We start from the raw sequence: 26,274 nt of genomic DNA, 5'->3' as shown, positions 1-26,274 counted from the left end.
GTTGGGCCTGGTGGCACATGCACAGTAAGGGCTGCCGTTTTAGAGTTCTGGTTCTGTGAGAAAATAGGGGGGGGCACCGGCAGTATGCCAAGCCAGTGCATGCATAGTAACATTGTTGGAAAACCAAGCACAGTACAGCGCATGTGTCTTCCGGACACAGAACCTGACAGACAGCAGCCTCTACTGCACATGTGCTGGCCAGACAGCACCAGTGGTTCTAGACAGACTCTCTATAGGGGGGGGGGGGGGGGGGGGGGGGACATTCAAAGGCTGGTAATGTTTTAAAGTTTAGATAGGAGCATTTACCAGCCAATATAAAAAAAAAAAAAAAAAAAAAGAAAAACAAAACAAAACAAAAACACACCACACACAACACACACACACACACACACACCTGGGAACAGGTATGTAGCTACATGTTTTTCTTTCTAGGAGGGTTTACTCTCACTTTAACACAAGACAGCCATGGTTGCAGCAGAGACAGCCATGGTTGCAGCAAGTGTACCCATCAGTGTCCCATAGAACCCATTGGTAGGTTGTTTGGAAAAACAATGCTCTGATTTATGATGCCTGTAGCTGGAAATGAGTGTCCTTCAGACTACACCCTGCATCTGGGGATTTCAACCACAATCCCATCAAACACTCACCCTCCCCCATCTACAAAATGCCAGGTTTAGAAGATTCCACTCACCTGATTGCAACTGATCTGTCACCTTCAGTGCAAGTATGGTTACAGCTCACAATAAAACTAGGAACCAGGTAGACATTACTAGACAGAATTAAAGTGCAAAGTGAATACTCTACCCATCCCTACTACCATGACTTACATTTTCTGTGGCTCCAATGACTGATATGCATACCAGTACTGCATTAGCCACAGGAGGTTGCAGTTTTTAAAAAACAGCCAATTAATCTACCAGCTGGAGTGTGGGAGGAATCCTTACCCAGAGGAAATCCCAGCAAGTAAACTCCATACGGATAGTGTCATGACTGAGATTCAAACCAAGGCCCCCAGTGCTGCAAGGCATAAGTGCTAGCCACTATGCTGCCCCCCTAGGAGTTCTCTTTAAAAATGCAAAATTTATTTAAAAAAAAAAAAAAAAAAAAGAAGACAGACAGGACCAATCAATGCCTGAGATTCACTTTTATTCCTAAAATTTCCAACATGGAGACAGACTCAGGACAAGTGAAATAATCAGCTATCCAGACTCTTTAGTTCTTTTTAAGGTTTCTTATTTAATGTTACAAATGATAGCTGGTTTCTGAGGGAGGAGAAGGAAAGACTGAATACACAAATACATGAAGACAGAACAAATAGCTGCATGTGACAAGCACACAGGGCACAGATACCACAGCAAACACACTTGGAATGGGCGGAAGTCACATATCCTCTGTGCAAAGTCTAAATGATAAGAATTCTTGATATGCTATGGAATGAAGTTGATGTTACTTCAACAGACATCTATCAATCTCAGACTCAGAGGTCATAGAATGGTCTTTCACAACACAACAGATACACATTTCAGTCCATCAGACAAGAACCAGTGGTGAACAGCAACTCCAGCAGACCTCCTGTGTACCTGCTTAGCTGTCCCAGAATTCTACGCTGGTGACATCGGTCATTGAAAAATGGCTCAAGGTAAGGTTGAGGGACGTTCCTCATTGTGGAGATTGTCCTCAAAACCCCAGACCTCTATTATTGCAACCTGGAAGGTTTCGGAGCACAGAGGCTGGTTGTTGAAGGTGTTGCAGTGGCTGGTTCTTCCATAATTCAGATCAGAGTCCAAATATAAAGCTTGTCCATCTCCGCCACCTAGTGGAAGGAAAGATTCAGGCAGGACCAGTTAATAAGACAATAACAGGTAGCAATGCAGCAGATCTAAAAAGGATTCATCTGACAATCAGTAAACTAAACATTTTCCAAAAGAAATAAATGCACACATTAATGACCTTCTGAAAATGCTGGTTATCTGGCTATTATACTGACATAGTGGCTTTAGTACTGTTTAAAGTCAAGCAGGTGGATCAGGTTAGAAATGATTTTCACCTGCACACTTGCAAAAGCTCAAACTAATAGCATCTGTAACGCGCCTCTCCCCTCACTCCAGTGTGAAAGCTCGAGGGCTTTCACACTAGAGCGGTGCGCTGGCAGGACGCCAAAAAAAGTCCTGCAAGCTGCATCTTTGAGGCGCTCCTTCAGCTCCCCTGCCCTTTGAAGTCAATGGGCAGCGCCACCGAAGTGCTGGCTGCAGTGTCGCTTTTAACCCTTTTTCAGCCGTTAGGGGGGTTAAAAGCACCCACTAGCGGCCGAAAAAACGACGGTAAAGCCCTGGCAACGCCCCCAACTCCCCAGTGTGAAAGTAGCCTAAAAAAAGGTGCAAAATACTTACCTCTTCACTATGGTCCGCGAGGTCCCTAGCCTTGATTAAATGGCAGAAGATGATGCAACTCCCATGCATGTGCAGGAAATCATTTATCCCAACATCAAGGCACTGTGACAAGATTGTACCAGTTGCTGAGAAAAATTTGTTTATTTTACCTATAAATGCAACGTTAAGATTTAGTGAGAATGTACAGAAATAAGATTATCAGCATGAAAGCCAGACAAACTTTTGCAGGATTAGAAGTCAGCAATGGTGGCCTTCCAGTTTCTCCCAGGAAGGGTTTCCTTTAAAGCGGTTGTATGCCCGGCAAAAAAAAACAAAAACAAAAAAAAAAACAAAAAACCCCCAAACCTGTAAAAGGCAAAAGGCACAATGAGCTAGTATGCATCGCATACTAGCTCATTATGAAATACTTACCTTAGAACGAAGCCCCGTCTTGCCTCCTGGTCACTGATGAGGGAGCTGATGTGTTGCCTTTGTGTTTCTTTCCGGGTTTGCGGCTCCGCTCAAGAAGCTCAGATTTACCGGCAGCATCTGCCGGACCTTCAGAGCACATGCGCCACTGATGACAGCGGCTGCATGCAAGGTGAATATCTCCTAAATCGTACAGGTTTAGGAGATATTAATTTTACCTACAGGTAAGACTTATTGTAGGCTTACCTGTAGGTAAAAGTGTGCATGGAGGAGGATACAACCGCTTTAACTTATGGGCGCTTAACCTGTGGCCCTCTAGCTATTGTGGAGTTACAAGTCCCATCGTGCCTCTGCCTTTGGGAGTCATGCTTGTAACGGTCAGTGGCTTGCAATGCCTTATAGGACTTGCTAACTGGACAGCAATAAAAAAAAAAAAAAAAAAAAAAAAAAGTAGTTAAAAGCGGTGTTCCAGCCATTTTTTTTTTTTTTTAAAAGTCAGCAGCAGTGCTTGTAGCTGCAGACTTAAAAAGGAAACGAACCTGTCCAGGTAGCCCGCGATGTCGCCCCCCCGAGGCCGATCAGTCCATGGGATCAGGTGCAGGCGCCACCATTCAAACTAAGGGAAACTGGCAGTGGAGCCTTGCGGCTTCACTGCCAGTTTCTGACTGTACATGGGCGAGTCGTGCAGTGCTTTGTGCATGGCCAGCTTGGCATCTGGGACACACAGGTCCCAAAAGACAAACGGGGGGCTCGACGCAGAAGAGGATGTGAAAACCTGGGCTGTGGCCCAGCTGGATCGGAAGGACACTTAGTACAAAAAAAAAAAAAAAAGGGGGAAGGAGGTACTGGAGAAAGAAAAAAAATTTTTTTTTAAAATATCCAAAAATGAGGGGTGGAGAGGTGGTCTTTCGTTTAGGACCACCTCTCAAAATTGGGTGCAACTCCGCTTTAAAAAGGAGAAGTAGGGCCAAAGCTCTTTTGGCCCTGCTTAGCCGGGGGATCACAGGAATGCACTTAATTCTGCACTCCTGTAACCTGTGGGCTAAGGTCCGCTGTTGTCAATGCATTGATCTCGACTTTATTTTTTTAATTCTTTATTTATAATATCCAACATACACATAGCAACAAATTCGTTTAGACAGGTACATAACTAGAGTGCACAAAAAAACTAACCTATACAAAAGGGATATATCATACTAGTACTTATAACTATAAATATATAAGCGGCCCAGTCGGAACTCCCAAATGTCTCAACATCTGATTCTTAAACTCTTAAGTAAAGAGTCAACACTCTAAATTCACTTAGTCGTTGTCACCATGAATATAGGGATAACATAATTTCTTTAACACCATAAAAATAGAAAACTAAACCCGAAAACATTTATAAAGTGAAAAGAAAATACAGTAAAGACAGAAAGGAAAGAGAAAAAAAAAAAAGGAAGGGGGAGGTGTGAACAAGAATCGGAACAAATATAGCCACCAGCAGGGGATGTGGAGGTCCTCGATTGCATTCCCACACTGTTTAGGTAATCTTAGGAAGCGAAAAGAGCCTTTCCTTCCTCTGAAAATTTGAATATATTCCACTGAGCCCAGGTTTTAGAATACATCTCGTGTCGATTTTGGGCCGAGTGTATCAGGTCTTCCAACCCGTTTACCTTTTCCACTCTTGTAAGCCAGAGCAAGATAGAAGGGGGTCTTAAGTCTCTTCACTGCCGGGCAATACACGATCTGGCCGCATTAAAGACGTGGCGCAGTATTAATTAATATATTAATTAATTATATGTCTTTTCTGGTATGTTCGAAACATGTAATAAAAATAGAGCCGGATCCTCGGGAAGGATGTAGTCTGTAAATTTCTGAGATATACGTTGCACCTCCTTCCAGAAGTGCTCCAACTTCGGACAAGACCAGAAAATATGAAGTAAAGTCCCCCTGTCTTCCAGACATCTCCAACATTTGTCTGGAATCGAGGGGGAGTATTTATGAAGTATTGAAGGTGTACGATACCATCTCGTCAAAAGTTTAAAATTAGTTTGCTGGGCCCGAGCACAAATGGATGATTTTAAGGCCGAGCGTATAATCCGCCTCTGTTGTGCCGGAGGAAAGGTCCTATCCAATTCCCTTTCCCATTTCCGTACAAAAGGGGGAATGTACCCTTCTGGGGGGGGGGCAATCAGTAACGCATACATTTGTGAAAGTGTATGGGAAAGGGGGCCTATGTCCTCACATATTTGTTCTAAGGGAGTCAACAGTCTCTGAAATCTGTCCGGGGACGGGAGAGTATTGAAAAAATGTCGAAGTTGTGCACCACTCCAGAAGTCGAGGCCGAATCGGTCCTTTGACGAAGTCAACAGCGACAATGAGGGCCAGGTCGTAGATTGTGCAAATTGCGAAGCCTGGTAGCATTGCGACTCTAGTAGTGTTCTAAAAAAGGACCTTCTTATAACCCCGGAGGGAAAGGGGGTTCCCCATGATAGGATAGAGGGGGGAGTAGGTAGATGATAATGAAGTAGTAGAATATACTCGAGAGCAAATACGTAGGGTAGGTTCCATGGTTGCGTGCATTTTAAGAGCAGGACTAAGATCTGTAAAGCACCAAACCGCGCAACGGAACCATACTTTGTGATTGCTCAATCCTTGGCCACAGTTTAAAATCTATATGTCTGCACCAACCTATTAATCTCCCATATGCACTTCCCGATAATATTTCTGCATATCGGGTACCGCTACCCCTCCATACTGCTTAGGCATAGTCATAAGTCGACGTTATAGTCTAGGTCTTTTATAGGCCCAAATAAAACTGGTTATTAGCGCATTAATCTGTTAAAAAAATTCTGAAGGTATATAAAATTGGTAATGTTTGAAAAAAGGTATAAAAATTTGGGCAAAATTGCCATTTTAATTATATTGCATCTACCAAACCAAGAAAAAAAGTCCCTGATGCCATTTGGAAAGTAAGAACCATACTCTACTAGAGGTGGAAAATTCAATTCAAAGGTGTGCTTTAATTTAGGTGGAATGAATGTGCCCAGGTATTTAAGGGGCAATCCAGTCCATCTAAAATTAAAATTAACTTTTAGGGCTTTGATTTGGTGCAAAGAAATCGATACCCTCATTGCTTCAGATTTGGACATATGCATTGTTAGATTCGACAGGGAACCATATTGATCCAATTCTCTTAAAAGGTTCGGTAACGATACAACTGGTTTGGTAAGTGAAAATAAGATAGACTTTAATGTAGGGCCTTAGCCACCCGCTCCCGTCCCCTCCACAGCCCAGCGCTCCAGTGAGCGCTGGAGGGGCTGGGCAGAGACGGGGACTGACAGCCATAGACTGAAGACAGAGAACAGAGCGATCAGCGGTCTTTGATCACTCAGTTCTTGGTCTTAGAGGTGGGGGGGACAGATGAAGCATTGGACCAATGCTGTATCCACCTAGGTGAATATAAATGTTTGTTATTTTGAATTCCCATACTTCTGTTTTAAAGCAACCCTTACTTAAAATAAAAGTAAAATAAAAGTCACTCCCAGACAGTGTTATTTTCGTCAACGAAATGAACACCAATTTTAGTTGACTAAAATAATTTAAAGGACTAAAAATACAACTAAAACTAAAATTGTATTTTAGTCAAAAGACTGACTAAAAACTAAATTGAGATTTGACGTAAAAAATGAACACTGGTTATATATCACAACGGCTAAATCTGTCTCTGTAGTTTTTCCCAAAAAAAATTGCGTTTGGAAAATTGCTGTGCAAATACTGTGACAAAAAAATTGCAAACGCCAACCATTTTATTCTGTAGGGCCTCCTCTTTAAAAATATATAATGTTTGGGGGTTCAAAGCAATTTTCTAGCAAAAAATAAAAATAAATAATTGTTCATATTTCATTTAACCACTTCAATACCAGGCACTTAGACCTTCCCGCCCAGGCCAATTTTCAGCTCTGTCGCAATTTGAATGACAATTGCGCGGTCATGCTACACTGTTCCTACAAATAGAGCTTTCTTTGGGTGGTATTTGATCACCTCTGCGTTTTTTATTTTTTGCGCAACAAAACCGAAAATTTTGAAAAAAAAAAAAACAAGATTCTTTGTTTCTGTTAATTTTTTGTAAAGGAGTTTGTTTTCTTCTTCAATGACGGGCACTGATATGGCTACACTGACGGGCACTGATATGGCTACACTGACGGGCACTGATATGGCTACACTGACGGGCACTGATATGGCTACACTGACGGGCACTGATATGGCTACACTGACGGGCACTGATATGGCTACACTGACGGGCACTGATATGGCTACACTGACGGGCACTGATATGGCTACACTGACGGGCACTGATATGGCTACACTGACGGGCACTGATATGGCTACACTGACGGGCACTGATATGGCTACACTGACGGGCACATATGGCTACACTGACGGGCACATATGGCTACACTGACGGGCACATATGGCTACACTGACGGGCACATATGGCTACACTGACGGGCACATATGGCTACACTGACGGGCACATATGGCTACACTGACGGGCACATATGGCTACACTGACGGGCACATATGGCTACACTGACGGGCACATATGGCTACACTGACGGGCACATATGGCTACACTGACGGGCACATATGGCTACACTGACGGGCACATATGGCTACACTGACGGGCACATATGGCTACACTGACGGACACATATGGCTACACTGACGGACACATATGGCTACACTGACGGACACATATGGCTACACTGACGGACACATATGGCTACACTGACGGACACATATGGCTACACTGACGGACACATATGGCTACACTGACGGACACATATGGCGGCACTGACGGACACATATGGCGGCACTGACGGACACTGATGGGTGGCACCGACGGACACTGATGGGTGGCACCGATGGACACTGATGGGTGGCACCGATGGACACTGATGGGTGGCACCGATGGACACTGATGGGTGGCACCGATGGACACTGATGGGTGGCACCGATGGACACTGATGGGTGGCACCGATGGACACTGATGAGTGGCACCGATGGGCATCACTGCAATATAATAGTGCCAATCAGTGCCCATTTGTGGGCACTGATTGGGCACATGTGGGTGGCCATGGGGTACATACCTGGCCATCCACATGTTGCCCCTCTCCCTGGTGGTCCTAGTGGCGATCCCTGGTGGTCATCTGAGGGGGGGCGGGGTGGGGTGATAAACAATCAGCGCAGACCCCCCTGTCAGGAGAGCCGCCGATCTGTCAGATGCGAGTGAGGAAAAGCCGATCAACAACTCTTCCTATTGACATCGTGATCAGCCGTGATTGGACACGGCTGATCACGTGGTAAAAAGCCTCCGCCGGAGGCTCTTTAAGAAAGATCGGTGGAGCGGTGTGTCAGACTGACACACCACTCCACTGATCGCCGCGATGCGCGCCCCCACGGGTGCGCGGCGGCATGTTATCCTGCTGGACGTCATATGACGCCCGGTCAGGATAACTGAACCACCGCCCGGCCATCATCTGCTATGAGCCGGGCGGGAAGTGGTTAAACAAAAGGTGTCAGAAAAGGCTTGGTCTTCAAGTGGTTAGAAGAGTGGGTGATGTGTGGCATACGCTTCTAATGTTGTGCATAAAATACCACGACAGGTCAAACCCCCCCCCCCCAAATCACCCCTTTTTGGAAAGTAGACACCCCAAGGTATTTGCTGAGAGGCATGGTAAGTGCATGGAATATTTTATCTTTTTTTTTTTTTTTTTTTTTTTTTTGTGACAAAACACCTTGTAATTTCAGAAAAACAAAGTTGTCAGGTAAATGATATAATGCTCACACATGGGTATATGTAAAACTGCACCCCAGAATACATTCTGCTGCTTCTCCGCAGTATGGGGATACCACATGAGACTTTTTGGCAGTCTAGCTGCGTACAGGACCCCAAAAACCAATCCCCGCCTTCAGGCTTTATAAAGGGCATAAAATGGTGATTTTACTTCCTTACTACCCATGATAGTTTCAGAGGCCATGAACTGTCAAGATCGCACAACTCCCCCCAAATGACCCCTTTTCAGAAAGTAGACATCCCAAGGTATTTGCAGATCTCATTTGTTGCCACAATTATTTGGAAAAAGAAAGGAAAAAACGAAAATGTATTTTTTCCTTCCTTTTTTAAATTTTCAAAACATTGTGACAAAATACTTAACATGCTTCTCAGAAAATAGCTTGGGGTGTCTTTCCAAAATCGGATCATGGGGGGGGGGGGGGGGGGTTGTGCTATCTTGGCATTTCATGGCCTCCGAAACTGATAGGTAGTGAGGAAGTGAAATGAGCAATTTACACCCTTTGAAATCCTGTTCCTTTTAGGCTGCGATTTGTTTTCGGGGTCCTGTATGAGGCTAGACTGCCAAAAAGTCTCACATGTGGTATCCCCTTAGAAGCAGCAGAATGTATTTTGAGGTGTAACTTCACATATGCCCATGGTATGTGTGAGCAATATATAATTGAAGTGACAGCTTTGTGTGAAGGAAAAACAAAAAAAAAGACATAAAACAAAAAAAAACAAAAACAAAATAATCACACACCCGTTTGTAGACGCTATAACGTTTGCACAAACCAATCAATATACGCTTTATTGGGTTTCTTTTTACCAAAGACATGTAGCTGAATACATTTGAGAAAATTTGAGTTTATTGGATATTTTTTATAACAAAAGTAGTTCTTCAAAATTTTCACACTTTTTTCATTTATATTGCAAAAAAGTAAAAAAAAACAAAAAAAAAAAAAACCCACCAGTGGTGATCAAATACGCACAAAAGAAAGCTGTATTTGTGGGGGAAAAAAAAAAAGATAAATTTTTGTTTGGTACAGCATTTCATGACCGCGCAATTACCAGTTAAAGTAGCACAGTGCCAAATGGCAAAAAAAAAAAAGCTCTGGTCAGGCAGGGGGGATAACCTTCCGGAGTTTAAAGTGGTTAAACATTTAGAGCAATAATAAAAAATAGGCCAGTATTACACTTTGTGCTCTAACTACTCACCTATGATAATGCATTCTGTGCTCCCAGCCATGAACATGGAGGCTGTTTTGGATGGAAGGTTGAAGTGGCGAGTGGCCAGGAATGGAGACAGGCGATCAGAAGGGTCCGTGCCATCAGCTGTGTCTTGGGAAGAGTTTGCTTCTAGGTCAACTGTTGCACTTACTCTGCCGAGCTCGGGGTGTTTTATGATCACCCACTCGTAGCGCTCCACCTCTGGCTGAAGCTAAACAAACAGAATCAATTAAAACGCTGAAAAAATTATGCCAGTTATGCCTTCCATGTACACAATGTCCGCACCATCCAGTTCTGAAGTACACGGCTTTGACCCCTGAGAAGTCTGAACATGTAGGTTAAATGCAAATGGTTTTCTTAGTCTAGTTTTTGCTTCCACCCATTTAATCATCTCCAATTTTAGAGTCCTTTTCTTACCTTTACAGTGGGGCAAAAAAGTATTTAGTCAGCCACCAATTGTGCAAGTTCTCCCACTTAAAAAGATGAGAGAGGCCTGTAATTGTCATCATAGGTATACCTCAACTATGAGAGACAACATGTGGAAACAAATCCAGACAATCATATTGTCTGATTTGGAAAGAATTTATTTGCAAACTATTGTGGAATATAAGTATTTGGTCACCTACAAACAAGATTTCTGGCTTTCACAGACCTGTATCTTCTTCAAGAGGCTCCTCTGTCCTCCACTCATTACCTGTATTAATGGCACCTGTTTGAACTTGTCATCAGTATAAAAGACTCCTGTCCACAACCTCAAACAGTCACACTCCAAACTTCACTATGGTGAAGACCAAAGAGCTGTTGAAGGACACCAGAAACAAAATTGTAGACCTGCACCAGGATGGGAAGACTGAATCTGAAATAGGCAAGCAGCTTGGTGTGAAGAAATCAACTGTGGGAGCAATAATTAGAAAATGGAAGACATACAAGACCACTGATAATCTCCCTCGATCTGGGGCTCTATGCAAGATCTCACCCCGTGGGGTCAAAATGATCACAAGAACGGTGAGCAAAAAATCCCAGAACCACACAGGGAGACCTAGTCAATGACCCGCAGAGAGCTGGGACCAACGTAACAAAAGCTACCATCAGTAACACACTACGCAGCCAGGGATTCAGATCCTACAGTGCCAGACGTGTCCCCCTGGTTAAGCCAGTACATGTCCGGGCCCATCTATACTCTTGCTAGAGTATTTGGATGATCCAGAACAGGATTGGGAGAATGTCATATGGTCAGATGAAACCAAAGTAGAACTGTTTGGTAGAAACACAACTCATCGTGTTTGGAGGAGAGAGAATGCTGAGTTGCAACCAAAGAACACCATACCTACTGTGAAGCATGGGGGTGGCAACATCATTCTTTGGGGCTGTTTCTCTGCAAAGGGAACAGGACGACTGATCCGTGTACATGAAAGAATGAATGGGGCCGTGTATCGTGAGATTTTGAGTACAAACCTCCTCCCATCAGCAAGGGAATTGAAGATGAAACGTGGCTGGGTCTTTCAGCAGGACAATGATCCCAAACACACTGCCCGGGCAACGAAGGAGTGGCTTCGTAAGAAGCATTTCAAGGTCCTGGAGTGGCCTAGCCAGTCTCCAGATCTGAACCCCATAGAAAAACCTTTGGAGGGAGTTGAAAGTCTGTGTTGCCCAGCGACAGCCCCAAAACATCACTGCTCTAGAGGAGATCTGCATGGAGGAATGGGCCAACATACCAGCAACAGCGTGTGACAACCTTGTGAAGACTTACAGAAAACGTTTGTTATATATCCTTTGTTGGCAATGACAGAGGTCAAAGTATTGGAGATGAACTTTTGATATTGACAAAATACTTATTTTCCACCATAATTTGCAAATAAATTCTTTCCAAATCAGACAATGTGATTGTCTGGATTTGTTTCCACATTTTCGCTCTCATAGTTGAGGTATACCTATGATGACAATTACAGGCCTCTCTCATCTTTAAGTGGGAGAACTTCTACAATTGGTGGCTGACTAAATACTTTATTGCCCCACTGTACATGTGAATGTGTTTAGCTTAAAGTGGAAGTCCAGTCTTAAACTAAAATCTCTAAAATCTACTTGCAGCCACAAGCAAAGATTAACCTATCTAGCCTGTAAAGCAAAACTCGCTATACATACCTTTTCTGAAGCCAATCCGATCCCGCGCTGAGCTGCCAGCGGTGGCTTCTCTGTGTAGGCGGGTACAGAAAAGGAAGCAACAACGGAAGCCCCATAGTAAGTCTATGGGTGACGTCACTTCCCTGGCATTTCACAGCAGTTGCAGGCTGCGTCCTGCACAGAGCTTCCGCTGCTGGAGACTAGACCGGAGTGACTTCAGAAAAGTTATGTATAGCGAGTTTTGCTTTACGGGTCTAGATAGGTTAATCTTAGACTGTGTCTGCAAGTAGATTTACAGATTTTAGTTTTAGGCTTGACTTTCACTTTAAAAACAAACCTGTGAGTTGCATATGCAAAATTGCCCTTCATGAACACAGTACAGATTTACTTTAAGGACTAGCATGTAAAGGCTTTAGTGGTTTCCTTCCAACCTCTGTTTGTGAAGCAGTTTGGAAGGATCTAGAATGCGGTGTTAGCATTATGAAAATAATCTTACAAAGCCATGTACACCTCCATTGAAATCCCTGCATTTGCTTTGCTTGCGTGAATGTAACATTCAGCTGCGTCTGAACCATTTTACCCCCGCCTGCCAGACTTACAAGTCAATGTGAAAGCAAACAAAGCAACCTAAAGCAGCTCAGAAGTAAGGCAGACCATACATTATGCAATTTTCTTTCCTTTAACCATAGATTGAAAGAAAAATGCTCGATTCCCCCATCAACACTGACTGTTTTGATGGGGGCAACCCTCCCACAGAGCCATTTTCTGTAGGTGGGGAGCAGTGTTGCCAACCGTTAGTATATTTACTGGCAGCCAATAAAAAACGGGCACTTTTCTACTGCCAGTAACAGGAAAAGGTTGTCAGTAATAATAATAATAATAATAAAAAAAATATGACTGATGCTCAGCACTGAATTTCTGGTCTGGAGTTGGCCGAGACCATCCAAGTTCCTGCTACAGTGCCTGTAGCGGGTCTGGCGGAGGCGGTGCTGATATGGTGTGATATCATGGTGCAAGAGATCAGAGCAGAGCGGAACGGCTGGAGCCTCGTGTCCAGGTCTGCAGGATGGGAGCAAGGCAAGCCGGTAGTGGCACGGTCAGTGCGGTTTGTACTGAAGGGACCACCTGGTGTGAGGAGAGACTCACAGTGACTCAGGAGGGGACATGTCGTGTCAGTGAGGTGTCATCTCTGCTGCACACTGCTGTCAGTGTCACAGAGTCAATTTTATGTGCGTTTGCCTGCCCATTCTAATTTTCTGCCCTCCAGAGTCCTGTCCCTGAGCTACTTACTATATCAAAAATAAGATAAGAAATATGTTTTTTGCCTCAATATCTACCTTAAAGTGGAGCTCCACCCAAAAGGGGAAGGTCCGCTTGTCTGCCTCCACAACCCCCCCCCCCCCCCCCCCTTCTTCCACTGCCGCATTTGGCACCTTTTGTGGGGGGTACCTGGTTTTGACAGGTACCCGCTCCCAAATTCCAATTCCCAAAATTCGGGCTGAAATCGGACCTGAAACAGTGACAGGAGATGCACCGAACTCCTGCTGTGAGCCGGAGCATGCTCTAGTCTGAACCCAGCCTTAAACAGCTCTAAAACAAAACAAAAAAAAATAAATAAAATTGGGCCTACATGTTGAGATTATCCAACAAGCTAAAAAAGATAATAATGTCCTTTAGGAGTTCAGAAACCCCATTAGAAGCAGTATAATTACTGGGCTGCCCATAGGTATGGCTTTACTGAATGTATAAAAGGAGGACCGTAGGAAGAACTTCTTACCCGAAAAACAAAACACTCTCCAGTTCCAAAGAAGCTCAGCTTGTTTCCGCTTTTCTTACGTGAATTCCAGTCAGTAGACAGATATGCACCACACACCTAGAAAACAGACGAAAACACAGAAAAATGGAGAGACATTGAAAATGATCAGTCAACATGAGTAGGCGTTTTTTTCCCCCCATGATCAGCAACTACAGGTGTACTATAGATTTCTGCCAATATGTAGCAGGTAAGTTGTAAACAACCTATGCAGTCAGTCAAGACTTCCATGTTCCTTTCACTAGTCCTAAAGATAGGAGCTGGCCAACACAATGATAACAGCCACCACCTACTGGGATTACCATAATTCTACAACGTGCACCAATGCTTTCTCCAAGAAGGAAGGCATTAAATTAATCCTTTATGATCAATGGGCAAAATATGCATTCAGAGTTGATCGCACACAGCATCTGGTGCAGCTGTGCATAGTAACCAATCAACTTCTAACTTCAGCTTGTTGAATTAAAGTGTCACTAAACCTGTATAATAAAAACAAAAAAAACAAAAAAAAACAAACACCTATCAATAGATGCTGTATTACATGCCGTTCATACTTGCCCAGTCACTATGGGCCCTTTCACACGAGCGTTCCGTTTGTTTCAGCAGTTCACTCACGTTTTTTTTTTCAAAGAAAAAACAAACTAATCAGTTGTTTTTTTCACATCTACTACCATTGCAAAACAGACCGTTTATCTGTTTACATCCGCTTTTCATACTTTTTTCCCCCCTTTAAAAACAGAAGAAAAATATGGCTTAATCCATTCCAAAAAATATGTTGACGGAAGCGGATGTAAATGGATAATCATCCATTTACATTAGTTTTTCCACAGAGATGCATTGATTTGTTTTTCATCAGTCAACGGATGGATGAAAAAAAATGGACAAAGGGAACGCTGTGTGAAAGGGGCCTATGAAATTCATTTTCTGTATTCTGCAAAAAACCTGGTTGATCCTGCTGTTTTTTTAATCGCAACCTTCTGTCCATGTCCCCAATTCAGCTAGGGATTTTGCAGCTCTGCACATCCTCAGTTTTCAGTGCGTTTCTATGCTGAGCATTTCCTCCCCCTCACATCTGAGCAGCCCATGTGACTATAGAGACATGTGGGCGTATATACAGTGGTAAGTGAAAGCCCACTCACTCCCTCCTCCAAGTCCACTAACCAACTAAACACAATGGGGCAGGATATTACATGTAGATTGATGGAGGCTTCACCTCCCTGTCATTCTAAGACACAGGCTAGAGGGGGTGTGACATTCTGACTGGCAGAAATTCGCCCAAACCATGTTATTGAGAAAGAAAAAAAAAAACCCACACACAATTTGATGTCAAATATACAGTATATTTGTATGACAATTTAAAACCGTTTATAGATGTTAATTATTTTTAATCTCTAGTCCAAAAGCGTTTTTTCTTTTTTTGAACATGTGACCAGTAGCAAAGGACTAGAAACTCCTGCTTACGTTTCCCTGCAGACAGGCTGGGAAAGAGCTGGGTCAGGTAACAGCTGTATATCCATAAGACCCCTTTCACACTGGGGCGGTTTGCAGGCATTATTGCGCTAAAAATACCGCCTGCAAACCGCCCCTAAACAGCCTCCGCTGTTTGTTCAGTGTGAAAGCCCGAGAGCTTTCACACTGAAGCGGTGCGCTGGCAGGACGGTAAAAAAAGTCCTGCGAGTTGCATCTTTGGAGCGGGGAAGGAGCGGTGTATTCACTGCTCCTTCACCACTCCTGCCCATTGAAATCAATGGGACAGTGCAGCTATACCGCGGTAATACCACGGCTATAGCCGAGCTATACGAGGGGTTTTAACCCTTTTTCGGCCGCCAGCGGGGGGTTAAAACCGCACCGCTAGCGGCCAAATACCGCGGTAAAACAGCGCTAAAAATAGCGCTGTTTTACCGCCGACGCCCCCTACCGCCCCAGTGTGAAAGGGGCCTTAGGGTTAAAAAAAAAAAAAAAAAAAAAAAAGAGTACCGAGGTTTTTTTTTTTTTTTTAATTAAAATAATTAGTGCCATCATCCACATACAGAAAAAAAAATGAACAATGTAAATTAAACAGTATGTGTTTAGTATCACTTTAAGCTTTAACTATAAAACTTGAAAGCAGATTGTAACAATCCGTTCCGTGCACCAGTTTTAGTAAATCTCCCCACAGCCTACAATATAGAACCACCTTGAATACGGTTTCTCAAGCTTGTTAGCGCTCATCAGCACAAGAAACAGGAGTACTGCTAAGCAGGACTCAGAATGGTATGACCCAGTACAATCAGTCCAATGATGGTGATGGACCAAGAGAAACCAGGATGCTCTCAATTACTTTAATATAACTGGGTACTGACATCTATAGGTAAAGTTGATCAGGGAATATCCAATTAGCTCTCAAGGGATCAGGAAGGAATTTTTTCCCCTGCTGTAGCAAATTGGATCATGCTTTGCTGGGGTTTTTGCCTTCCTCTGGATCAACTGTGGGTGAAGGATTGTGTATATGAGGCTGTATAATTTTTTTCCCTCCCCTTTTTTTGGTTAAACTAGATGGACTTGTGCCTTTTTTAAACCAGATTAACTATACAAGTATGTACAATTCTGTGAAGTGAAGCACTGACACACACACAAAAAAAAAAAAAAATTTACATGGGTTACCAACAAGGAAACTAGTAAGCCCTACTCCAGGATTTTGCCACTATACCTCCCTAGATCAAAAACATAGAAAGTAAAACGTGTGGCCAATTATTTTTCTTTTTTATAATGCACAACAGTGTACAGAAATGGTCATTAAAAAAAATAAAAATACTTTTTATTAAGAAAAAAAAAAAAAAAAAAAAAAAAAAAAAAATGTAAGGACAGTTATGTGCCAATTACACTTACCTTATTGCAGTCTTTTCTGAGATATGTTTCTGCTGAAACTGAATGGAATGGAGTGATACTAATATTATGGACAAGAGCACCAACAGTTGTTTGTGCAACCCTTTACAATTATAAAGGGAGACAGTACAGTTACAATAAAAATCAAGACAAGAGGGTTAAGAGGACCCTGCTTGTGAAAGCTACTACTGCCTCAATGCTTCTGGGCTTCTAGAAAGCTATAGGGCGGCCATTGTAGTAACCAATTCTACTCAGAAGACAGCAAGGGCCGGAAGTAAATGGCAGATGGATCACAGCATGGAGGCAAGTGTAATTACAGCAGAAGTAGGGCCAAAGGTCTTTTGGGTCCTGAGAGTGCACTTAGTTCTGCACTCCGGAGACCCAGAATCAGTTAAAGCTTGCTGTTGGCAGATGTCACAGCGCCAGTCCAGGCTTTGCAGGGATTCCGACAATGTTGGGGTCCGCCCAGAAGCCTGGGCCAACAGCTAGCTGAGAGCCCGAGGCATCCACAGTCCAGCACTCTAGTGAGCACCGGAGGGGGTAGAGCAGAGAATGGCGATTGACAGTCAGCTTTCTGTCCTTAAAACGGACCTGAGAACTGAGTGATCAGCAGTCTTTGATTGCTCAGTGTAGAGCTGGCAGGGTACAGCAGCAGCATCGGATCCATGCTGCATCTACATTGGTGAGCACGTAGGTAAAATTTTATTATATATATATATATATATATATATATATATATATATATATATATATATATATATATATATATATATATATATATATATATATATATATATATATATATATATATTATATATAAAATAAAATGGAGAGAGGCCGCAGGTTTAATAGCACTCTATGGTGTTCCTCCTTTTCTCACTGTAGAAAATGAATACAAATATTGGACTGATGGTTGGGGAAAAAAAAAAAAAAAAAAAAAAAAACGCATGACAATACTCTTCATAATCTACTGCTATTAGTCTTGCACTAATTGCTTCATATGTATAAAGAGTCCGGGCAATTCTTGTATAGCCTACTAGTGTTTAATTACATTTTATGGCGTTTTTGTTCACCAAGCTGTCTCAATCCTGCATTTATTTTTATATTAAAATGTGAAAAAAAAGTAAATTACTGGTAATAAATATATGGGGGGGAATGTACAGGCGCGCACACAAGCACTCCGATGTAGGAATCAGTTTGTTATGTATGTAGAAGAGAAGTTTTTGAAAGTGCTGCATGCATGTTAAAATATGTTGGAGTTTTGGCCAATACAAAAATCCACGCTAATCAGCTTGGATGCACAAGGAATCTCCATTGCCAGCTATTGTATTCTGACTCAATGGAAGCGACTGTTTGTACAACAATTTTATGCTCAGCTCCTATGATTTTTCAGGCCAAAGAATGTTGCTCAGGAGGGTGCCAAAAAGTGCCACCCAAGGCTCAAAAATTTGCTTTGTGTATGGTCAACTTAAAACATTGTACAATCGGTTATGCGAGTGTTACCAACCTAAAATAGAACTACACCGTCACAAAACATACATCAGTACTTGTCCCCGCAACCTGAAAGTTGTTCAAACCACAGACATGAAATATTAAAGCATATCCCTCTATAGTGTGTACTTGTCTCAGTCCAGAGCGTTAAAAAAGTAATTTCTGTCTGCTGCTTCGTTCCTCTGCTATCAACATGAATAATTTCTGACAAGTTTTCCTGACAAAAAACAAAAAAAAAAAAAACAAAAAACACAACAACGTTTGACAGGGGATGGACCTCCAGCTGATTGACAGCCTCAGTTCCTGTATGAATGGGAGGGGTCCCTTCCCTCCAATCAGCTCTCAGAGGTGTCCCCACTGAGCTCTGCAGAGTGTAACTTCAGCTCTCGGACCACTTTTTTCTGAACTCTCAGACAAGCTTACAAATTCAGCACTTTGTCTGCGGTCTTCTCTACATCCCTTCAAACAGATACAACTTATGCAGGGGATTTGTTTCATCTCTGGATCACCGGTGGATAGTCCATTCACTGGGTATAATTGAAGGGTGTACAACCTCCTTAAGACTGAATTCACACCCAATTCCCACTGAATTCCATCCATTTAATGTGAGTTTTGATGTGCATTGTGCATGTTTGCGACATCCTGTTTGTGGATTAGAGAAGGAGTGAGTGAAGATATTCGTTTTTGAAGTTTTTTGGTAAACAGGATGTCTAGCAAAACAATGCTGACTAGAAAGCACCTGCTCTGCACACATTGCTCTTCCCCCTCTCTCCAATTCCCCAAAGATGGCTGCCGGTACGGGTGCTTGTAAAAGGCAAAAAATTAATAACGCATATTTTTTTTCTTTGACGTGCATTTTATATGCATTGCATTATGCATACATGTTGCATTTTAAAGCAATGCAGCGTTGTAGTGTAAGTGGATCACATTGAAAACCTTTGCTTTATACGTCTATGCATTAATTGGCATTATACAAGTGCACAAAAAACACAGATCAACGCACTAGTGTTAATTAGCCCCAAAATTAAAGGCCATTTCTCAAGGGGACTTATTTACAGCAGCATGACCTAGCTTTCTGCTTGCATCTATCTGTGCTGTGAAGCCGTTTCTGGTCACCACTAGAGGGCGCTACATAGAGACAGGAGACCGGCTTTGTATTTTGCTGAATGGCCAACCTGTCACCCTAGACTAGATTCATTAGAGCACAGCAGAAGAATGCAGGGGACAATGCTGCAGAAAAAAGGCCTTGACTGTAAGTGAATGTCATTAGAGAAGATGTAATACCCTACTCCTCGATCTGCCAGGCTCCCTCCATCTGTGCGATAACAGAATGCAACAACCAGTGGGAAAGTCTTATAGAAGAGGCTTCGGGGGACTGATCGCATAGATGGGAGGAAGCCTGCCAGAGTGAGGAAATATAATCTAGTACACCCTATTTCTATACTTCTAGATTTTAGGAGCACTTAACTCAGTAGTTCTTTGTAATTCCCCAAGTTAGGCTTTAAGTTACAGACCCACAATAAGCTGCAGAGAAGAGTCAGCATTCTTGCATTCCTTCGCATATATACTTAAAGCATCAGCATGAACACCTGGGAACTAGCGTACTCACAACAGGAAATCAGCATCCTTCATTCTCTCATGAGGGGTTCACATTAAGTAGGAGTAAGGCCCCATATACACCATTAGGATTTTCTGCAGATTTTTGTCTTCAGATTTACCAAAACCATATAAAATATGAGGTCAAACCTTAAGAGTTTCAATTTGTATGCAATGAGGTAGGCCCTTGCACTACATGGTTTTAGATTTTCTGCAGATTTTTATCTTCAGCTTTACCAATAGTGCGTATGGGGCCTTATTCAAACTGTTATTTATTTTTTATTTTATTTTAACAGGTAACCAGACAGCAATTTTTACTGCTCCAAGGACAAGTACAAATATAAGTGGTGGGGATTTTTCATCTAAGGTTGTCAAGACTCAAAACTGAAGGAATAAAAACCTGACTTGAGTCCCCTTTACATGACCATTCTGATTGGACGGTCCATTCACAACTATGGACCAGCGGGTGTAAACAGACTTATGTCTATTTACACCCGCCTACCTCCATCATCCATAAAAAAAACAAAAAAAAACAAAAAACAAACACACACACACACACACACACACACACACACACACACACACACACACACACACACACGGAAGGGGATCCATTTTCCTTTGGCCAGGCCAGGCGTGTCAAAGTCAATTTCATCACAAGCCACATAAGCAATAAGGTTGCTCTAAAAAGGACCAGTTGTATCTGTAAGACTAGATGTCCAGAGCACCCCCACCATCAGAAGTCAAGAGTCCCCCCCCACCATCCCCCTATATCATAATGCGCCCCCCTTGCCATATGCTGCCGCCGGGAAGATACTGGGGCCAGAGCTGGTAAATATAAAGGGTCTGGAGGAAGACTGGAGACAGCTGCTGAATGCCGAAACCAAGGAAGACAGAGACAAAGGGGTACTGCGGCTTCACAGAGAAGTGCAGGATCTGCTGGAGAAGTTCTGTCCTCCTCTCTGCTGCCAACTGCTGAGACAAGGCGGGGTCAGAGATGAGGGGGGTGCCACAACTGCAGGAGAGGTGCAAGGATCACAAGTAGTGGCTTGGCAGGCCAGATTTAGCTCACAAGTCTTGTCTGACACATGGTCTAGGCAGATCAGATTGGAGGGCTGTCGTATGCACATGGACAGCAGAGCCCATTTACACCTGGCCAGCCATAGAGCACAGTAAAGCTTGCAGCGTTTAGGAGTGCTGTATAAAAAAAACTGTATAAAACCTCAGCTACATACAGTATACAGTGCTTGATCCTGCAGCGGAATGAGACCTTCTCCTTCCACACTGGGAAGGTTATGAAGCACATTTTTTACGTAAAGTTCCAGTAACCTTCAGATGTAATTAAAATTTCTGAAGTTTTGCATTTCAGTGCTAGGGTCCTCTTCTCAATTCTGTGAAGGGGCACCAACTGTATGCAATCTGCATGTTCTTCCTATTATGTTGGTTTCCTCTGACCATCCCTGATCCAAAAAGCAAACTGGTAGGTTAACTGGCATGTGATCAATTATCTGGACAGTGACTTAAGTGTTCTTTGTATAAATATAGCAGAACTTCATTTTAATTAAAAGCTTTTTTTTTTTTTGACGACCAAAACAGCTTTTTTGGGGCATACTTCTTTTGTGGGCCACAGTAATGCGCTTAGTAGTGCTCTCCTGTGACCCAGAATCAGCTGACAGTGGGCTAAAGTCTGCTGTCAGCTGACTTCATAGCCACTCCAGATGCTGACAGGATCCACCCAGATGCCCGATGGATAATGGACTGAGCCTCTCAGTGTGCAGCTGCGAGTCAGAGCCAGCCACTTCCACCTCTTCTCCTGTCCCACCCTCCAGTGAGTGAGAGGCCGTTCTCTGCTCAGAGCAGACCGAGAACTGAGCAAATCGGCAGTCGCGCATGTGATCATTTAGTTCTCAGGCTTAGAGATGGAGAGGGACATCACAGCGATTCTGCAGCATAGATGAGAATAACATATATATATATATATATATATATATATATATATATATATATATATATATATATATATATATATATATATATATATATATATATATATATATATATATATATATATATATATATATATATATATATATACACACACACACATATACACACACACATACACACATATATTTTTTTTTTTTTCCCCCCCATATATCTCCTTCAAATACTGCAGATCTGAGCCAAGGTTACGATTACCAGTCTGTGTATGCCATAATACATACCTCTTGGCTGCTAGTTTTGATCAGGAGTAGGGTGGGCTCATGTCCTTCACAATGCATGAAAAACCTGGAAAAAAAACAAAACAAAAACAAAAAACCAGAAGGTCAGTCAGAATAAAAGGCCAAGTCAGTTTAAATGCCACTGGGGATAAGATAAGAAAAAAAAAAAAAAGGTGAAGGAAGAAATTATATTTACATATGAGGTTCATAAAAAAATAGATTTTGTATGCATTACAAAATTGGAAGACAAGGTGCTGTTCTTTAACATGTGGGTATAGCTCCCGCCTCTAGGAGCATTGGACACTATATAAAAAGAGGCCTAGCTCCATCCAGTGTCTATACCCTGACAACTAAATACAAAAATACAAGCGGAACTGTGTCCTAGAGAAAAAGCCTTTCTTCCAGTGCTCATTGGGAGATATGGGACTATTCTTCAAAACATGTGTAAAAGTTCTAAAAGCCATAAAAAAAAAAAAAAAAAATTTAAATATATATCTAAAGTTAATGCATGTATGTGTGTATGCATGCATGTACACACAGCCTTGAAAAAGTATTCATACTCCTTCATTCCTTGAAATGTTCCACATTTTGTTACAACCAAAAACGTAGATGTATTATTGTGATATTATTGTGATTTTGTTAGAGAACCTTAGTGAACAAACAGCATCATGAAGGCCAAGGAACACACCAGACAGGTCAGGGATTGAAACGCGTTGGAGGCGTGGCCTGGTTGGAGTCCAGGCTGAGGATACCACTCACCACCCCAGGACACCTAGATGTGCAACTTTTAGGGGCCACCCCATTGTTCTTTGAAGCCTTACAGGAGCCAGGACGGGTTCCATCCCCTGTCAGCACTTTAGCAGCGGCTAATTAGAGATTACATACCCCTACCAGTGAGCGCGTGCGCGCACACACACACACTTCCTAGAACACACCAGACAGGTCAGGGACAAAAGTTGTAGAGAAGTTTAAAGCAGTGTTCGGTTATAAAAAAAATAAAAGTAAAAAAATATATATATCCCAAGCTTTGAACATCTCACAGAGCACTGTTCAATCCATCATCCGAAAATGGAAAGAGTATGGCACAACTGCAAACCTACCAAGACATGACCGTCCACCTAACTGACAGGCCGGGCAAGGAGAGCATTAATCAGAGAAGCAGCCAAGAGGCCCATGGTAACTCTGGAGGAGCTGCAGAGATCCACAGCGCAGGTGGGAGAATCTGTCCACAGGACAAGGCAAGCGAGTTGCCCCTTGCATAAAGGTTCGGATCAGTGAATGGGAGGCAAAAGGCCTTTGGAAGAATACTGATGGGGCCGAAACCTGACCTCCGATTGTACTCAAAGCCAATTTGATTTGCACAGCTGACTGTAGAAAAGAGAATTCTCCCAATCACATATTTCCGAGGATGTCATTTTCTGGCTTCACACCAAGCAATATAAAGTCTTCCAGACCTTATGATAAATTTTCCTAACGACAGCTTTTCTAGCATTCACTAGGAGTAGACACCACGATCCTTTAACACCCTGGCTTCAATAGCCATGCCGTCAAATTTAGAGACTGTAAATTGGGGTGGAATATAGGACCTTGAGACAGTAGATCGGGGCGACATGGAAGCGTCCATGGCCTGTCTATCGTCAGTCTCACAATCTCTGGAACCAGGGCCTTCTGGGCCAGGCTGGTGCCACCAGAATGACTGGAACCCCCTCTCTCTGAATCCTGTGCAACAAATGTGGAAGGAGAGGGATCGGAGGGAAAGCATAAACCAGGGAGTATTGGTTCCATGGAACCAGAGCATCTGCTCCAATTGCAAGAGGATTTCTTGTTCGAGACACAAACTACCATAGCTTGTTGTGGAACCTGGATGCCAATAGTTGACCTCTGGCTATCCAACGTTGGCAAATTTCCTGGAACACCTCTGGGTGTAGGGACCATCCCCCTGGGCAGATCTGCAGGTGGCTGAGATAATCTGGCTTCCAGGGATATGGGACTGCCGATATCATTGGCACATGTCCCTTTGCCCAGGCTAGTATGTAGTTCACCTCCTTCAGAGCTGAACGACTCCTGGTACCGCCTTGGTGGTTTATATAGGCCACTGCTGTGGCATTGTCGGAATGAACCCTGATGGGGCAGTCCTGAAGCTCCACCGTCCAGGACCTCAGGACCAGACGTACTGCCCTTAATTCTATGACAGTGATGGGCAAAGTCTGCCTGAGGAGATCAGCACATTGGATAATCCAGGGCTTTTCTTCCTCTGTTCCAAGCCGACAAGATGTCTTGTTGTAAAGGCCTGGAATGGAACTGGGCATAGGGCATTACCCAGGGCCAGACTGGGAATGAAAACCAGCCCTGGAAAAAATGTCATACCAGCCCCATAGCATTAATATACCCAATCAACAGCATAACGTTATTTTCTTGTTCATAAAATGGAAAACCATGCATTTTAAAGCACATTTGAAGAGTGCATTATATATAGAGAAGACACATATAAAAGCCCACCTCCTTTTTATAGGGCACACAGTGTATAGGGACGTATAATGTAAAACATGGTGGATTTCCCCACCCAGGGGAAATACAACTGGGCAGTGGCGGTGCGTCCATTGCAACCGTCAATCTTCAATAGATAGATTCATGCAACGCATGAATCTATCTATTGTCGCCGCTGCTGCCCCCTATTCAGGTGTCCAGCCCCTTGTCAGGCATCGGGCATCTGAATTACAGCGGCGGGGTGTTTTTAGAAGTGCCTGATTAGAGCCGTCAGCTCTAATAGGCTTCCAAATTGGTAAACAGCGGGCACACTGCTGTACGTTCGCTGCTTACACAGTGCTGTGTTAGGAAATCAAATAAATCGCTTCCCTAACACTGACCCGCCTCTCAGCCAATCAGGTGCACTGGGTCTGGTTACCTGTCACCTGATTGGCTGAAGCGACAGGCGCTGTGATTGGATGCCTATCGGAGGGAGCGTGGAGGAACGCGCTGACCTGAGACAGGTAAGTGCTGGGCGGGGGGAGGGGGACACTGGCAGCATTTGATGGGCAAACTGGTGGCAATTGATGGGCAAACTGGCGGCAATTGATGGTTACAGTGGCTGCGTTTGATGGTAGTGGCACATTGGCTGTGCTTAATGGCACAGTGGCTGCATTTGATGGGCACAGTGGTGGCAATTTATGGGTACAGTGGCTGCGTTTGATGGCACAGTGGCGGCAATTTATGGGTACAGTGGCTGTGTTTGATGGCATAGTGGCTGCGTTTGATGGGCACAGTGACAGCGTTTAATGGGCACAGTGGCGGCAATTTATGGGTACAAACTGCAGACAAATGTGACTGCCACAAAAATTGATGGTTACAGTGGCTGCATTTGATGGTAGTGGCACATTGGCTGTGCTTAATGGCACAGTGGCTGCGTTTAGTGGGCACAGTGGTGGCAATTTTTGGGTACAGTGGCTGCATTTGATTGGCACAGAGGTGGCAATTGATGGGTACAGTGGCTGCGTTTGATGGTAGTGGCACATTGGCTGTGCTTAATGGGCACAGTGGCTGCGTTTAATGGGTACAGTGGTGGCAATTTTTGGGTACAGTGGCGGCGTTTGATGGGTACAGTGGTGGCAATTTATGGGTACAGTGGCTGCGTTTGATGGTACAGTGGCTGCGTTTGATGGGCACAGTGGCTGCGTTTGATGGGCACAGTGGTGGCAATTTATGGGTACAGTGGCTGCACTTGATGGCAGTGGCTGCATTTGATGGGCACAGTGGCAGCAATTTATGAGTACAGTGGCTGTGTTTGATGGTACAGTGGCTGTGTTTGATGGGCACAGTGACAGCGTTTAATGGGCACAGTGGTGGCAATTTATGAGTACAGTGGCTGCGCTTGATGGCACAGTGGCTGCATTTGATGGGCACAGTGGCGGCAATTTATGGGTACAGTGGCGGCGTTTGATGGCACAGTGGTGGCAATTTATGGGTACAGTGGCTGTGTTTGATGGCATAGTGGCTGCGTTTAATGGGCACAGTGGTGGCAATTTATGGGTACAAACTGCAGACAAATGTGACTGCCACAAAAATTGATGGTTACAGTGGCTGCGTTTGATGGTAGTGGCACATTGGCTGTGCTTAATGGCACAGTGGCTGCATTTAGTCGGCACAGTGGCTGCAATTGATGGGCACAGTGGTGGGGAAATAAAAGTAAAGTTTTGTGCTTATACAATATATAATTAGCAAGCAGCACTCATAAGACGAGAGAGAGAAAGAGAGAGAGAGAGAGAAAGAGAGAGAGAGAGAAAGAGAGAGAGAGAGAAAGAGAGAGAGAGAGAAAGAGAGAGA

General features: G+C 43.5%; 1 protein-coding gene across 5 annotated transcripts in view; it reads right to left on the bottom strand.

Annotated features, from left to right (window-relative positions):
* Positions 1-1,129: 1,129 nt before the first annotated feature.
* The window catches only part of TBC1D24 (TBC1 domain family member 24), a 75,175-nt gene continuing 50,030 nt past the window's right edge, over positions 1,130-26,274 (bottom strand). For all 5 annotated transcript variants that reach the window (XM_073636635.1, XM_073636637.1, XM_073636634.1 and 2 more), the window contains 4 exons: positions 21,958-22,021; positions 13,745-13,840; positions 9,835-10,057; positions 1,130-1,813 (listed from right to left, as the gene is read on the bottom strand). In XM_073636635.1, coding sequence (XP_073492736.1) covers positions 1,635-1,813; positions 9,835-10,057; positions 13,745-13,840; positions 21,958-22,021 — 562 coding nt within the window. In that variant the 3' untranslated portion in view covers positions 1,130-1,634. The remainder of the gene's footprint in view (positions 1,814-9,834; positions 10,058-13,744; positions 13,841-21,957; positions 22,022-26,274) is intronic.

Source organism: Aquarana catesbeiana, linkage group LG06, assembly GCF_042186555.1.
Source record: "Aquarana catesbeiana isolate 2022-GZ linkage group LG06, ASM4218655v1, whole genome shotgun sequence".
In the NCBI taxonomy this organism is placed as follows: Eukaryota; Metazoa; Chordata; class Amphibia; order Anura; family Ranidae; genus Aquarana; species Aquarana catesbeiana.
Note: the sequence above shows the minus strand (reverse complement) of the source record. Positions and strands in the feature narration are given on the sequence as shown.